This window comes from Chelonoidis abingdonii, chromosome 15 (assembly GCF_003597395.2).
Source record: "Chelonoidis abingdonii isolate Lonesome George chromosome 15, CheloAbing_2.0, whole genome shotgun sequence".
Lineage (NCBI taxonomy): Eukaryota > Metazoa > Chordata > Testudines > Testudinidae > Chelonoidis > Chelonoidis abingdonii.
In genome coordinates, this window is record NC_133783.1 from 9,099,258 (window position 1) to 9,112,948 (window position 13,691).

At 42.4% G+C, this 13,691-nt stretch overlaps 1 protein-coding gene across 1 annotated transcript in view; it reads right to left on the minus strand.

The window, feature by feature from the left end:
* LOC116828246 (rap1 GTPase-GDP dissociation stimulator 1-like) overlaps positions 1 to 13,691 on the minus strand; it is a 55,136-nt gene that overhangs the window by 8,415 nt on the left and 33,030 nt on the right. Inside the window, exons 8-10 of the mRNA XM_032786341.2 lie at positions 13,318 to 13,449; positions 8,068 to 8,202; positions 3,723 to 3,848 (exon numbers count right to left, since the gene is read on the minus strand). Of these exons, the coding sequence (XP_032642232.1) occupies positions 3,723 to 3,848; positions 8,068 to 8,202; positions 13,318 to 13,449 (393 nt within the window). The remainder of the gene's footprint in view (positions 1 to 3,722; positions 3,849 to 8,067; positions 8,203 to 13,317; positions 13,450 to 13,691) is intronic.

Below are 13,691 nucleotides of genomic sequence, written 5' to 3' on the forward strand. Positions count from 1 at the left end.
TTAAAAATAGTTAGAATCTGGAAAGTGCTACTCAGTGCAAGAAAAAGTGCTGACAAAAGGGGGACTAAATATGATGCTGTCTAGGGATCCACTCCTGTGAAGGTTTGAGCGCCACCAGGCAGATGTTTAGTGCCTCAGTCCCTGTTGTCCGCAACAGAAGTTGAGGGCATTCAGTACTTTTGTAGGATAAGGTCTTAGGACTCCACAAATAAATGCCAGAGTTAAACCTGGAGGTGTCCTTTCAATGTATATTTTTAGGAGATGAGGTAGGAGCAAGAGATGAGATGCAACTTGTGTCACCTTTCCTAAGCCTCACTGTAGGAGTAGAGTTCCCATCCACATGGCCACAGAAGCATTTAGTGCAGTAATTAATAGTTGGGGAGGGGTGCACAATGCCTTGTGCCCCATAGCCACAGGATATAGCTACTCAACCTCCCCTCCCACTCCCTTAACTCCTCACTGCGCACCAGCCAGAGTGGTCATAGAACAGACCTGTCCTTTTCTATCGTGTTTCAGCTTTAGCTCTAACTTGTAGTTTGTGGTTCAGTTGACTTTAAAGACTGATTTATTCATTTTAGCTTTTCAGGCGTGGAGGTCATGGTTGATTTTTTTGGTTGCCATGAAGCCATGATGTACATACCTAAGAAATCCGGGATTAAGAGGTGTTGCTTCTTGTCCTGCAATATTCCCTGCTTCATTTGGGCATGAAATCTGCCTTTTATGTCTTGAAAACAGGGTCAGCTCCAGGCACCAGCCGACCAAGCACGTGCTTGGGGCAGGGAGCGCTTGGGTTTTTTTTTTTCAGTTCGGCCGCGCAGCGCTGGAGGGATTTGTTTGTTTGTTTTTGTTTTGCGCAGGCAGCACTCAGGGGGGCAGGGACTTGGGCAGTGCAGCACGGCGCTTGGGAAGGCAGGGGGCTTTGGCAGCATGGCGCTAGGGGGCGGGGGGGACTTGGGTGGTGCGGCGCTCGGGGGGGAGGGGGATGGGTTACAACAGGGCAGTGCTTTTTTTTTTTTTGCTTGGGGTGGCAAAAAGATTAGAGCCGGCCCTGCTTGAACAGAGTTCATTTGGTACAGGATGTAGTGTTTGCCAAGCCTACTCAAAAAGTGTCCAATAGGAGCATAAGATGACTTTAACATCTACTCCAGATCCACACACTTAAAAACATGCTAGGGATGTGAGGAGGAAGAGCATTTTATATTTTTCTTCCATTTTCTCTCAGCCCCAGAATACTGAGGAAGGGTGGACAGGACAAAGTCAAAGTGGCAGCATAAACATGAACTGGTTCTCAGAGCTTCTGGACCTGTCCAAAGATCCCCCTTTCACTGTTTTTTTGAGTGAGGATCTCTTCACCCAGCAGAATGACAGAGACTTTCACTTACCACCACAAGTCACTTCACGTGAGAATGGCAGTGGTTTGAGGACAGAATTGCTTGTGTTTGTCTCACGAGATCAGAGCAGTCCAGTTAGAGTCCAGACTGCTTTCATCTAAGAGGTGCCATGTTGGCAAGTAAAATCAGTTTAAAAGCCTTGCTCAAGGCAGAGGCCCTGACCCAGTTTCTTACCCAGTTGGACTTTCTGTTGACTCGGCTGGCAATAAAATACTCTAAGCCCAAGTCTAATTAGACACCATTTAGAAGAAGAGACATCTTTATATCTTCAATTTATGGAATGTGGGCCTTGTGTGAATTGTGCCCACTTCCTAACATCCAGCTATTGCTTAAAAAGCTATTGTGACCATGTGGTTAAGTGCGTCAGTGTGGCTCCATCAGCAATACATTGGGGAAAGGAGTCACTGTTGGGAAGTACCTCCTTTTTGGTGGTGTGATGCTGACCGTGATAAGCACAAAAACATCTAGATTGCTATAATTAGAGAAAAACATGCCTTGCTCAATTCTGCAAGCATCAGCATGCCCGGCAATTGTAACAAATTTACACTAGATAATGCAATTAACTAATTTAGTACGAACTTGTTAGTAGACACGTGCATGAGAGTGTTTCATGCGGGGTTAATTAAGGTCAATGTTGGCTCATGGGTAAATAGAACATAAGGCAATTAAAGACAGGCAGCTTCTGCACTTACTACCATGGAAGGATAAAACTTAGGTAGCATTTTAGATTTTTCCTACTCTACATTAGAACATGCTACATTATTTCAAATTCAGAAGAGCATTCTTGTTTTAGCTATCTCATCGGGGCCAATTTCTGATCTCACTTATATCAATGTAAATCTAAAATAATTGAACTGAAGTCACTGGAATCTTATTGGCGTACAACCAGTGTGAGCAAGAGCAGAAGCTACATTATTTCAAATTCAGAAGAGCATTCTTGTTTTAGCTATCTCATTGGGGCCAATTTCTGATCTCACTTATATCAATGTAAATCTAAAATAATTGAACTGAAGTCACTGGAATCTTATTGGCGTACAACCAGTGTGAGCAAGAGCAGAAGCTACATTATTTCAAATTCAGAAGAGCATTCTTGTTTTAGCTATCTCATTGGGGCCAATTTCTGATCTCACTTATATCAATGTAAATCTAAAATAATTGAACTGAAGTCACTGGAATCTTATTGGCGTACAACCAGTGTGAGCAAGAGCAGAAGTGGCCTCTTAGTCCTGATTCTCCATTGCCTTGAACCTGGTGTACTCATTTGCCAAATGAATGCAAATTGCTGCCAAACCAACTGTGGTACTTTATGTGAGGCAGTAGCAAATCAGGCCTATGTTTTCCCCACATAGCTGATGAAACTGAGTTAAGACATTACTCTACGTATGCCAGCAATGTGACAGTTCTGAAATGGGAACCCATCTCAAGTTTTCTGGATTTTTTTTTCTTGTACTGGTCCTTAAACCTGATGCACAAGTCTATGAGGAATATTGCTCTAGGTTAGCTGCTCATGTGGACTGAAATAACTAAGATATTGCATCACAAAAGCATGGGATTTGCTTTCTCATGCCATGATATTCTGGTAGGATATTGTCTGTTTTGTGGTAGGCTGAATCACTGCATTACAGTAAATGGAGAGCACAATTTTCAAACTTGGGTGCCTAAGCTAAGCACCCATACCTGCATCTTGGTTCTCAAAATGGCAATTAGATGATTAAATGAGTGTTGTCATACTTCATGCCCATCTGTGTAGCCAACTGTAGGCTTTGGGCTTCCAAACATGGAATTTAAGCACACAATATCATCCTGTTACAATGCCCAAAAGAGATTCAGTGCTTTTTAAGATATACAGCCAGGATGTAGGATAAATCTGTAAGAATCAGGACCCTACAGAAATGTTTTAGAGTGCTAGAAACCTTTGCCTTCACTCCACATCTTCTTGTTCCTTTATATTCCCCAATTCCACTGTTCACTCACTTTAAACTGTCAGATTCTAAATCTTTGCCCTGATTCTCCCTACCATTTTATGCTGGCATAACTCCATTAAAAATCTCTTGTTCAGGCCTTAGTTATCTCTCACTTAGATTTTTGTAGCTTCTTTGTTCAGGCCTCTCCATATCTCATCTATTGCTGTCAAGATGCTTGAGTTTTTTTGCTCTAGTAGACTTGACACACTGGACAAAATTCTCTGCTTTTTTAACTCTGCTGGCTTAGTGAAGTTATTTGCCAAGAGTTGGCCCATTGTCTTTTCACATTTCCAAAGTATTTTCCCTTTCACTTGTAGCTCGCAAAACATTTCAAGGTGACATTAGTCTGTGCTCAGCAATTCTCTACCTTGACCATCTATTAACATCCGCAGTGTTCCAAGAAGTTTAAACTGCACAGGAGCCATCTCTGATCTCAAAAGCATTTGGATCCGCTCTGCTACGCCTTCCTCCAGCATCTGAACCTTGTTAGCAACTAGAAAATGGAACCAGAAAGAGAGAACTTTGATCATTTTGGATAACATGAACTTCTAGCTCAAATACTACAATGATGAAGACCATACAAGTATCTAGACAAGTTAGATATATTCAACTCACAGTGTAACAGTTGCTTTTTCTGTGGTTATTGAACATTGACAAGGGGTAAGCCTGTAATAATTCAATTTGGTTCAAATAAAGGTCAGAATTGTCCAAACCGTTTGGTCTTACACTGAACTACACATATCACAGAAACAGTGTTTCTGCGAAAGAAACACTTACTGCATTTTCAAACCTGTTGGAATGTGGGCCAGAGTTCAGAAGACTGTGCTCTTTTGTTTGTTTATCCCTATCCAAAAGGAGATGCAGTAAAAATAATTGATCTGAGTTTGTTTGGAGGGTGAAGTGCCTTTGTATTTGAGACACCTGATGCTTTTGTTGCTGATACTATTGCTTCTGCGCTCTCCTTCCCTTCCTAATCCTGTTGCTCTGCACCACTCTTCAGTCCAGTAATTTCTGGTAATGATCAGAAGCTTCTCTGGAAAAAGCCTGAATGCTGCTTAACTCAGATACCAAAGACTTTCTCCAAAGTAATTTTATCCTCCCCTTCTGCATGTTTTTGTCTATCCTGGGGCAACTGCATCAGGCAAGAATCCTTCTGTCCTTTCCCTTACCGACCTTGCAGGCATGCTGAGAAACAGACACTAACTGTTAATTACCTTGTTTGTAATTTCCTTTGGTTCCAGTAGCACAAGCTCAAACCCCAGTCTCTTGATTGTAGTAGAATTCGCCAGGAAACCCCCCTCTGTACTACTCAGTTTGAATCAATTAACAACACCTCTTGTGCCTATCTGTAAGTTTTAGAACGTATCTAATTGATTTCCATCTTATGTTCTGTTTGACTTCCCTTGCAGTTTTATCTTATGCCCCTTTAAAGGTGTAGCCTGTGCAGTATTAATGCAGAAGGGGAGTATGTCATCAATATGGGAGCTCTGCTGATAATTTCCATATTTTGAGGTTTGCTTTAATGGTGATGGCTAGCAAAGACCTGGGATGAGAATAGGATTTCACAGAATTTATAAGTGCTGTGTTCTGCACCTTACTGCTCCTTTTAAGTAAATCACAGTGTGTGGATTTTCTCTCTTTTAAAATTCTTCAGTTGCTTTTATTAGTTCCTTTCATGCAGCCACTGGTAACAGATAGATTTCTTTATATAGCCCTCATCTATGACTTTTTTTTCCTTTTCATGTTCTGATGCACAGCTTGTTAGTTTCCCATAAAAAACTCACACTTCAAAAGATCAGGATATGTTTGTAATAGATATTTGAACAACGAAGATTACCAAAATTAAATTAGACTCTAGATCAATGCACAAATCTCTGATAACACATAGTTCAACACATTAAAGTACAACCACACAAGCCATTAAGATTGGCTGGCATTTGGTCTATCCTAGCAAGGAAGGATGTAAGAGGAATTAAACGTCATCTTGTTAGATCCTATAAACTACATAAGGTCTGGGTCATTCACTGCTTGGTTAAGAAATCTCCAAGGAACATTTAGGTACTATACTACAGAAAGTGGGATTGGGGATTCACTGAAGGGGGTTCTTCCTCTTGAGTTGGTATCATACCAATGTCCCAGACAGCTGTTAAGGAGAATTGAGCACTGGAAGAACCAGCTTTCAGATGAGAGATTAATCAATATCCTCGCTACTTGTGATCATTAAAGATCCCACAGCACATAGTACAAGAATAAAGTCAATGAGAGTTTTTGAAGTTTTGAAAATCTCACCCTACATTCTAATGTATGTAATTACATCCTGCCTACCTAAATTACCCTCACTGTTTCAGCTAGATAAGGTATTAATTCCCCCTTCCCGGCTTAAAGTGTTGTGTAGTATTGCTCTGTACTGTTAAACAGCTGTTAAATTTCCTCCCAGAGACTACAGCAGCAGTGTTTGCATTCCAAGGTCAGACTGTTTGTTTGTAAAGAGTCCGCCTTGTGCTATTCTATGTAGTGCAGCAGTGAGGAAAGGTGCCACAAAGATCCTGGGAAGGAGCTTTTTAAAAAGCAGATGCAGGATAAGTACTGTCATTGCCAAACCAGGACCTGTGCACATGATCCTAAGGCTTTGCCACTGAAGGGAACAGGTTCCTGGTTAAAGTCAAGCAGAGAGACAGTGGAAGGTCAGCACTAAGGAGCTCCAGGAATTGGAGAGCAGAAACTTTAGGTTAGTTCACAGTTAGACCATCAGTAGAATGTGATGTCTGTAGAATAGCTTATTAATTTTTGCTGTATATAAGCATGGTATTATCTCAGCATTTCTGTGCTAGAAGGCTTCCCTGAAATAGGAAGTAGTGCTCAACCATCTGTTACTTCTAGGTTATGACTAATAAAGCACCTTTCCTTGCTTTAAACATTCATCCTTCTCTGTGCTCCTGCACCACAACATAAGAGCTTCCATGAGGGAGGGTAGGTATATGACTTGTCTGGGATTTATATGCCTGCATAGCATGGACATCTTGTGCACTTGACCCTGTTATGCACTTGTAATTAAAGCTACTTTGCAGTAATAGCTATATTTGTCATGCAATACCAGATTGTTCTTAAATGAAGGAAATATGGTTTAAATATAGATCAGGATGGGAACTGGATTTTCCATTTTGTGGGAAATTCCATTATTTAAAAAAAAAAAAACGGTTCTAAAATTGATCAAAAGCAAATAATGAAATTTCCTAAAAGAGCATTTTTATCAAAACATTTAATTTGGATTTTTGATCCTTTTAAAACTTGTAAAAACTTGTTTTAGAAAGTTGTTTAAAAAACTGAAACAGTGAGTTCCAAGAATGTCAAAATGGGATGTTGTTTCAACATTACTGAAAAGCTTCATTTTTTAAAAAATTTTTTAAACAAAATTGTCAAACATTTTAAACACTTAGATTTTGATTAAAAACAGCTCTAGTTACATATGCCATAAAATTGTTGTACATTTTTAGCACCAAGAAACACCTGTATGTTGGACTGTATCTACTAACACACACATATATGCTGGTTTATGCAAGACGTTGCATTAGAAAATTTTAGAAAATTTCTCCTCTTCACCTTTCAAATGAATATCACCAGTTTAGATGAATTGACAGGGACTGTGCTATGAAGTACATTGCATTAAAAAAAACAAACAAAAATACACACACACACAGGTTATGGCCAACTTTATCACTCTAGTTTGACCAATACACAGGCCCCACTCAGTTCACTAGGGTATCCAACTTTAAACATGAGTATTGAGAGAAATGAATAAACTTCTGAAATGAAACCTGTTTTCTTCAGAGAAGAGACCATTTACCAAATATTAAAAGGAGGCAGTGGAGAAGAGGCACAAGATCTAGCTATTAGTCAGTAGGAGAAGGATACAAATATATTCCATGGCACTAATTTTGCTTTATTTTGACAAACTCTTGGACATTTTTATCACAGAAAGTCACCATTTTGTGTTCAGACAAGTTAAACAACCTGGTCAGTTTAGTATTGAGAGAGGGCACCTCCAAGAACACTCTGTTGCTGCAGATAGTAGTACAGTATTGGTGGCTCTGGAGATGGCACTTTTTCCTCTGAGCCAGTGCTAAATCAATACCCCAACATCATTTTGGGTGGCACTGTACTGTTAGAAGTTTTCTGACAAATTAATTCCTACTCTCAATTGCACTCCCAGACAGCACAGCTGCATTTGACATGAGATGATGTATTTATTAATGATCTCAAGAGCAGATACTCTACACTGCAACATATAGGTCAAATTTTAACTGATTCTAAATTAGTGTTGGTTTCAAAGAAAGAGAAGAGCAGTTTTGTAAAATCCCTTGAAGATATAATGAGATAAAATTCCTTCCTGCCTCCTTCACTGCTTAAAGTGTAGCTACTGTTCTTCATTTCCTGTCCTGTTATATAGTATTTGTGTGCAATGGTAAGCCATTTCAGTAGTGACTAATAAGATCCCTGTGAATAATTTCAAGTTCCTTAACTTTCTGCACATGAGTAGTCTCAGTCAGTTATTCACATGCATGAATTATTTTGCAGGAAAAAAGCTCAGATACCTGTCAGAATCTGCAAATGCACCAGAATCTGTGATTTCAATGGATCTACACTAGGTATTGACCTGTCCCTCCATGGACACCAGTTGTTTATGGATAGGAGATTGTCTACCAGCTCTGTACCTGGGATAGCAAGGTTTCGAAGGGCACTCAGTGCAGCATGTTGGACAGAAACGTCTCCATTGTCCATGTGTTGCTCTAAAAGGTCCAAAAGCTGAAGTACGACTCCCAGCTGCACCATCCGTACGCAGTTGCCATCTTAAGAAAGAGGGGAAAACGAGCATTCAGGAGGAGAGATCAGACACAGTGATAGTTGTTATGCCCAGCAGCGTTCCACTGGGGAACACCAGAAACTATTGGATGTTTTGTGGTTCAACAGGGATCACCTTTTAGCAAGAGCAATAGCAATCTTCAGCTGCACAGAACTTGCCCTCACGCTCAACAAAGGTGACCTTAAGTTACATTTACACCTGCCTGAGCTTGCTTCCAGTGCAAGTTAACATATGCCAGCTAAAATGGTCTGATAGGGCTTTGGACTCACTGCCTGTAGACCCCAGTTTACTCTTCAACAAGCCCCAATTCCATGATGGTAGAATCCTTTGCTGCCTCATTAGGGCTGCTTTAATGCCATTCAGTGCCACTTTAGAGGCACCAACAGATCTTGAGGGACTGAGGAACTGGCCCATCTAGTGTGAATCTGATCTCACTTACACTGATTTTACACTGCTATAACTCCACCAACTTCAGAGAAATTAATGCTGATTAACAGGTGTGGGAAGAGAATTGGTTCCATAGTTACTTTAGCCTCTTTGGTGTAAGGGACCAAATTCTGATCTTGCATTTATTACACTAGTTACCTGTTTAACACTGGTGGGAGCTGGAACAAAATAATCAGTCCCAAGAAATCCCTGCTTTGTATTGCACTTTCTCCAAAATACCCTCCTTAGTGATGTACCTATCATGAAACTCTTCTGTCTTTGTTTTCTGTGTATTACACTGCAACGGGATGTACCAATGCTGCACTGGCCCAGCAAGGGTTAACTACACACTTTGGGCCTGGAAGGCCATGCCCCCTTGCCCTTGCTGGGCATGCTCCCAGTGAAGGAAGCATATAAAAGGAAGCAGCTCAACTCACTCTGAGGAGGAGAGCAGATGGGTGCTACAGGTTGCTGCCAGAGCCCCTGCATGGAGAGGCCACTGTGGCACCTTGGTTGACCATGTAGGAGACAGGAGGGCAGTACCCTTTATGAGCCTACAGGATTTGGAACCAAGGTAGGCAGTGGCCCAGGGAATGCATTTGCTAATATGGGAACCTGAAACCAGGAAGGCTGGTTCCATATGGCTCTGGGTTGGGACCCAGTGGAGTAGGGCAGGCTTATGTCCCCTACCCTAACCCCACACGGGCCCAGCAAAGGCTAACCTCTCTTTGGCCTGAAACCCTGCTACATATACCTTTTATTTCTAAGAACCCTTTTGTTATCAGAGCTGCTGCAGCCTCCTACAGAAGAAAGACATGAAATTGTGCTCTCAGGGGAACTTTCCTTTAGATCTTTCTTGTGCTTGTTCTAAATTCTCTAAATCCATGTCTTCCCTTAATTCCTGTGTGTCCAGGATAGTCTTCCCTAAGAAAGTGTGGTGGAGTTACATGCCCTTTGGTGCAGTAGGGTGTCTATACAGCCAAAGAACAAATAATTTTTGCTAGTATAATTATTGGCCCAGAGGAAAAAAGTCATTTCTGGTATTAGTGGTTGAACTTCACTGTAGTCAGGACAATACTTCCAACACTCACCCCCTTTTAATGTAAATTCAGATCGGTAAAATATAGGAAAGAGACCTGAGGACTTCATACTATAGGCTGGCATAAATCTGTGAAGTTCTATTCACTTCAGTGGTGCTGTACCTGATGCGGATCTCGCTCTAAAAGAGGGTTTAAATCAGGGTCGGGCAAACTTTTTGGCCCAAGGGCCACATCTTGGTATGAAAATTGTATAGCAGGTCACGAACGCTCATGAAATTGGGGTTGGGGTGTGGGAGGGGATGAGGGCTCTGGCTGGGGGGGTGCAGGCTCTGGGGGGACATGCCGCTACTTGCGGGAGATTCAGCATGTGTGTGTGGAGCAGCCTTGGACTCCACTCCCCAGCTGGAGCGCAGAAACAGGGCAAGCCCCAGACCCCACTTCCCAGGAGCTTGAGGGCTGGTTTAAACAGGCTGGAGATGGCTCCCGGATGGTAGTTTGCACACACCGGTTTAAATCCATTATACAGTCAACAAAATTATTTCACCTGATTTTGTTGTTGTTGTTCAGAATTTACCTCCCTGCAACTTATTTAGCTGCTTCTAAACCAGGGGTGGGAAAACTACAGCCCGGGAGCCGCATCCCTACCTTCGGACATTTTAATCTGGCCCTCCTGCTCCTGCTGGGGAGCAGCGTCAGAGGCTTGCCCTGCTCTGTACATGCCATAGTGCTGCGCAGCTCCTGGAAGCAGCAGCATGCCAGCTCCTACACATAGGGACAGCCAGGGGGCTCCGCATACTGTCCCTGCCCCAAATGCTGTCCCCGTGGCTCCCATTGACCTGGAACCATGGCCAATGGGAGCTGCAGGGGCCGTTCCTGTGGATGGGACAGTGTGCAGGGCCGCCTGGCTGCCCCTACATGGAGAAGCTGGAGGGAGGACATGCCTCTGCTTCTGGGAGCTGCTTAAGGTAAGCACTGCACAGAGCTGCACCCCTGACCCCCTCCTGGACCCCAACCCCGTGCTCCAGTCCTTATCTCTCTCCTGCCCTCTGAACCCCTTGGTCTCAGCCCGGAGCACCCTCCTGCACCCACAACCCCTCATCACCAGCCCCACCACAGAGCCCGCACCCCCAGCCAGAGCCCTTACCCACTCCAACCTCCAATTTCTTGAGCATTCATGGCCTGCCGTACAATTTTCATACCCAGATGTGGCCCTTGGGCCAAAATGTTTGCCTACCCCTGTTCTAAACCAAAGGATTATTTAATGCCTTTTCCACGGCAGTGTGTCTCTCTTCCTGATCTGTGCTGAGGGATGCAAGGTTCTTTACATAGGTTTCTTTTTGATGTGTGTCTCTAGCATCATCATTACTATTGCATTTCAGCTAAACCTTTTCCTTTGTTACATATCTCAGGTGAAACTTGTCAAATATTTGTGACATTTAAACATGTACCTGTGAAAACTGACATTCCTTCTGGTTTTGCAACTTTTATTCAAGAAAAATCTTTCAATTTCCATTCATTAATGCAGCTTTTAATGCTGACATTTTGTATGTGATTTCTCAGACATGCTCCCCTGCAAGATCCTGGGTATTTTGAGATCAGAGGGCTCTTTGGGGGGCCATGTATCCTTTCGGGGAAATAAGTCAAGGGTTTTGTTTAACAGAATGTTACAGGTTTTTTTTTTATTAGGCTCAAGTCTATGCTGAAATAGTCTCACTTTCACTGAATTTTAAACACACACAAACAAGAGAGAGAATGCATATTACTAGAGGAGGAAGGGTATTGTCAAACAGCCACAATCCCTTTAGTGGCCATCTTTCTTTGACTGTTGCAAAGCTCCCAAGTGGCTTTTTTTCGGTGGATTTTTGCCTGTATGTGGCAGCCTTGCCTGTGCCTTCAATTTAATGGCTCACAGTTAAAACTGGCTAGGAATAGCTATTTTCTCAGCTGCAGAAGCTGTTGTCTTTTCACTGCCTCATCAGAGGCCCTTTAGCACTGCAATCAGATAGTCACAGGATTTCTTTACTTAGATTAAAGACTGTGCATACATCAGCAGCACAGCCTGAGGCCAGACAGGGATTATTCACTTCTTCTACCCAGAATGTCTAATGTGGAGGGGATGGCACAGGGGGAGGAGGAATTAAAATAAAAAGTCATTCAGCCAAACATTAAATCTATGTTAGCAAGTTTTTAAAGGCATGGAGGACATTTCCAGTGAGCAATAATGTACAATGCTCACTGCTAGGTAAAATGCAATCAAGAGCTCAACTCTGTGTGCGGGGGGGGGGGGGGGGGGGGGAGGTGAGAACAGAAAAAGAGTTAAGGATGGGGCTATGTCATTTGTTAAAAATGACTGGGCGGCTCCATTAGCTCTTCCAGTAGAACTAATCAAATATTTTATTATGACTACCCACAAAATGTAGGAATTCATCTGGCTTTGAGTTGGGTTATAAAAGCTCCACTGTGTTAACTGAGAGTTTTTCTATGGATGGCACTGTCCAAGGCCTAGCTGTTAGAAACCATGTCCTTTTAACAGTGCTATCAATATAAGTGCAGTTCATTCCTTCCTATCCTATAGGCAATGCCACTTTGTTTCTCTGCTTATAGTCCTTAGCAATCACTGTTGCTTTCTTTGCAGTGAGGGTACATAGTGTGATAAAATAGTCTCCCTTGAAATTTCATTCCTAATTTCAAGCCACTCAATTTTTCTTCTGAAATGACTATGGGTAAAATGTTCCAGGGCAAGTAAATCTCTGTTGGAAATGGGCCTTACACACTTAAGAACCTACATCACTTGGTGATTTTGAAAGTTTTATCCTACATCAGAATGAAGGGGAAGTGGGGTGCACACAGAGCCCCTGACATCAGGGGAATAGGAGGCACTCAGAGCCCCTGGCAGAGGAGGAGAGAGTGGGTGGGATGGATAGAGTCCCTAAAATAGGAGTGGGCGAGAAAGGTTGCATGAAGCCTCTAATACATGCAATGAACTTGACCAACAGAAGCAAAGCGTTCAACCCTCTAGTAATAGCAAGTGACTGAGTGAAATGAGGCCTAATAGTCCACCCAATAGCATTTTGAGAACTTTTCAAGACTACTCCTGCTTAATTTCTAGTTTCAGGGAAAGTTCCAGGTATCCGTGGGAAAAAGTCTGTTTTGGTGACAACTGGAAAAGTGGAACACCAAAAAACCTGCTTTCCTCACAGGGTCCATTTGGTGCTGCAGGCTGAGGAGCATTGTGACACCAGAGGTAATTCAGCCAATCAACACTTCCTCCCTCCAATTCATTTGCATAGTTCATTTCCAATGATTGAAGTGAGTCAGAAAATGAAATTGCAGGTCAGGACTGAGGTGCTTTGACATTTGTGGGGGTGCTGGGGTTCAGGACTGGAATAGTGGAAGATGCTTTAGAACAGAAGTTATATTAACTGAGTCGGAGTGAGGCTGGAGGCTTGCCCACACAATGACCTTGAAATGATTAGCATCCGTAATGTAAAGATACATGCATCACCACTGAATAGGAAAACAAAAGAGCGTGAGTGTGTGTGCTATGAAATCTAATAGCACTGTACTCTCTAATAAGAAACAAACAATACCATCTCCCTTGGTCACTCTGATAGGTAACGAATAAGCAATCTTACCATTCCTGGCAAAGTTAGCAACAGCCAGTGCTCCTGTCAGCTGCAGCTGGGGGTGATTGGATGCAAGCCAGGTACCAACCTTCTGGTAGATAATGCCACATCCATTAGCAAACATCTTCTGCATGGATTCATCTGTGATACAATAAATGAAGAGAAGCCTAAAAGCACATCTAAACCCTACTTTGCATCTATTATAGAATAGTACTGCTCAAGGTCTCAGAAGTTTGTAGACTATTGTTTCCTCTAACAGAACATCAGAGTTGGCAGGAAGGTGAAGTGAAGTGAAGGTTATAAAAATTTATCATCCCAGATGTCTTACACTAATCCACATGCTCAATATATGGCTAGTAGCCTTATATAAGATTTCCCACACT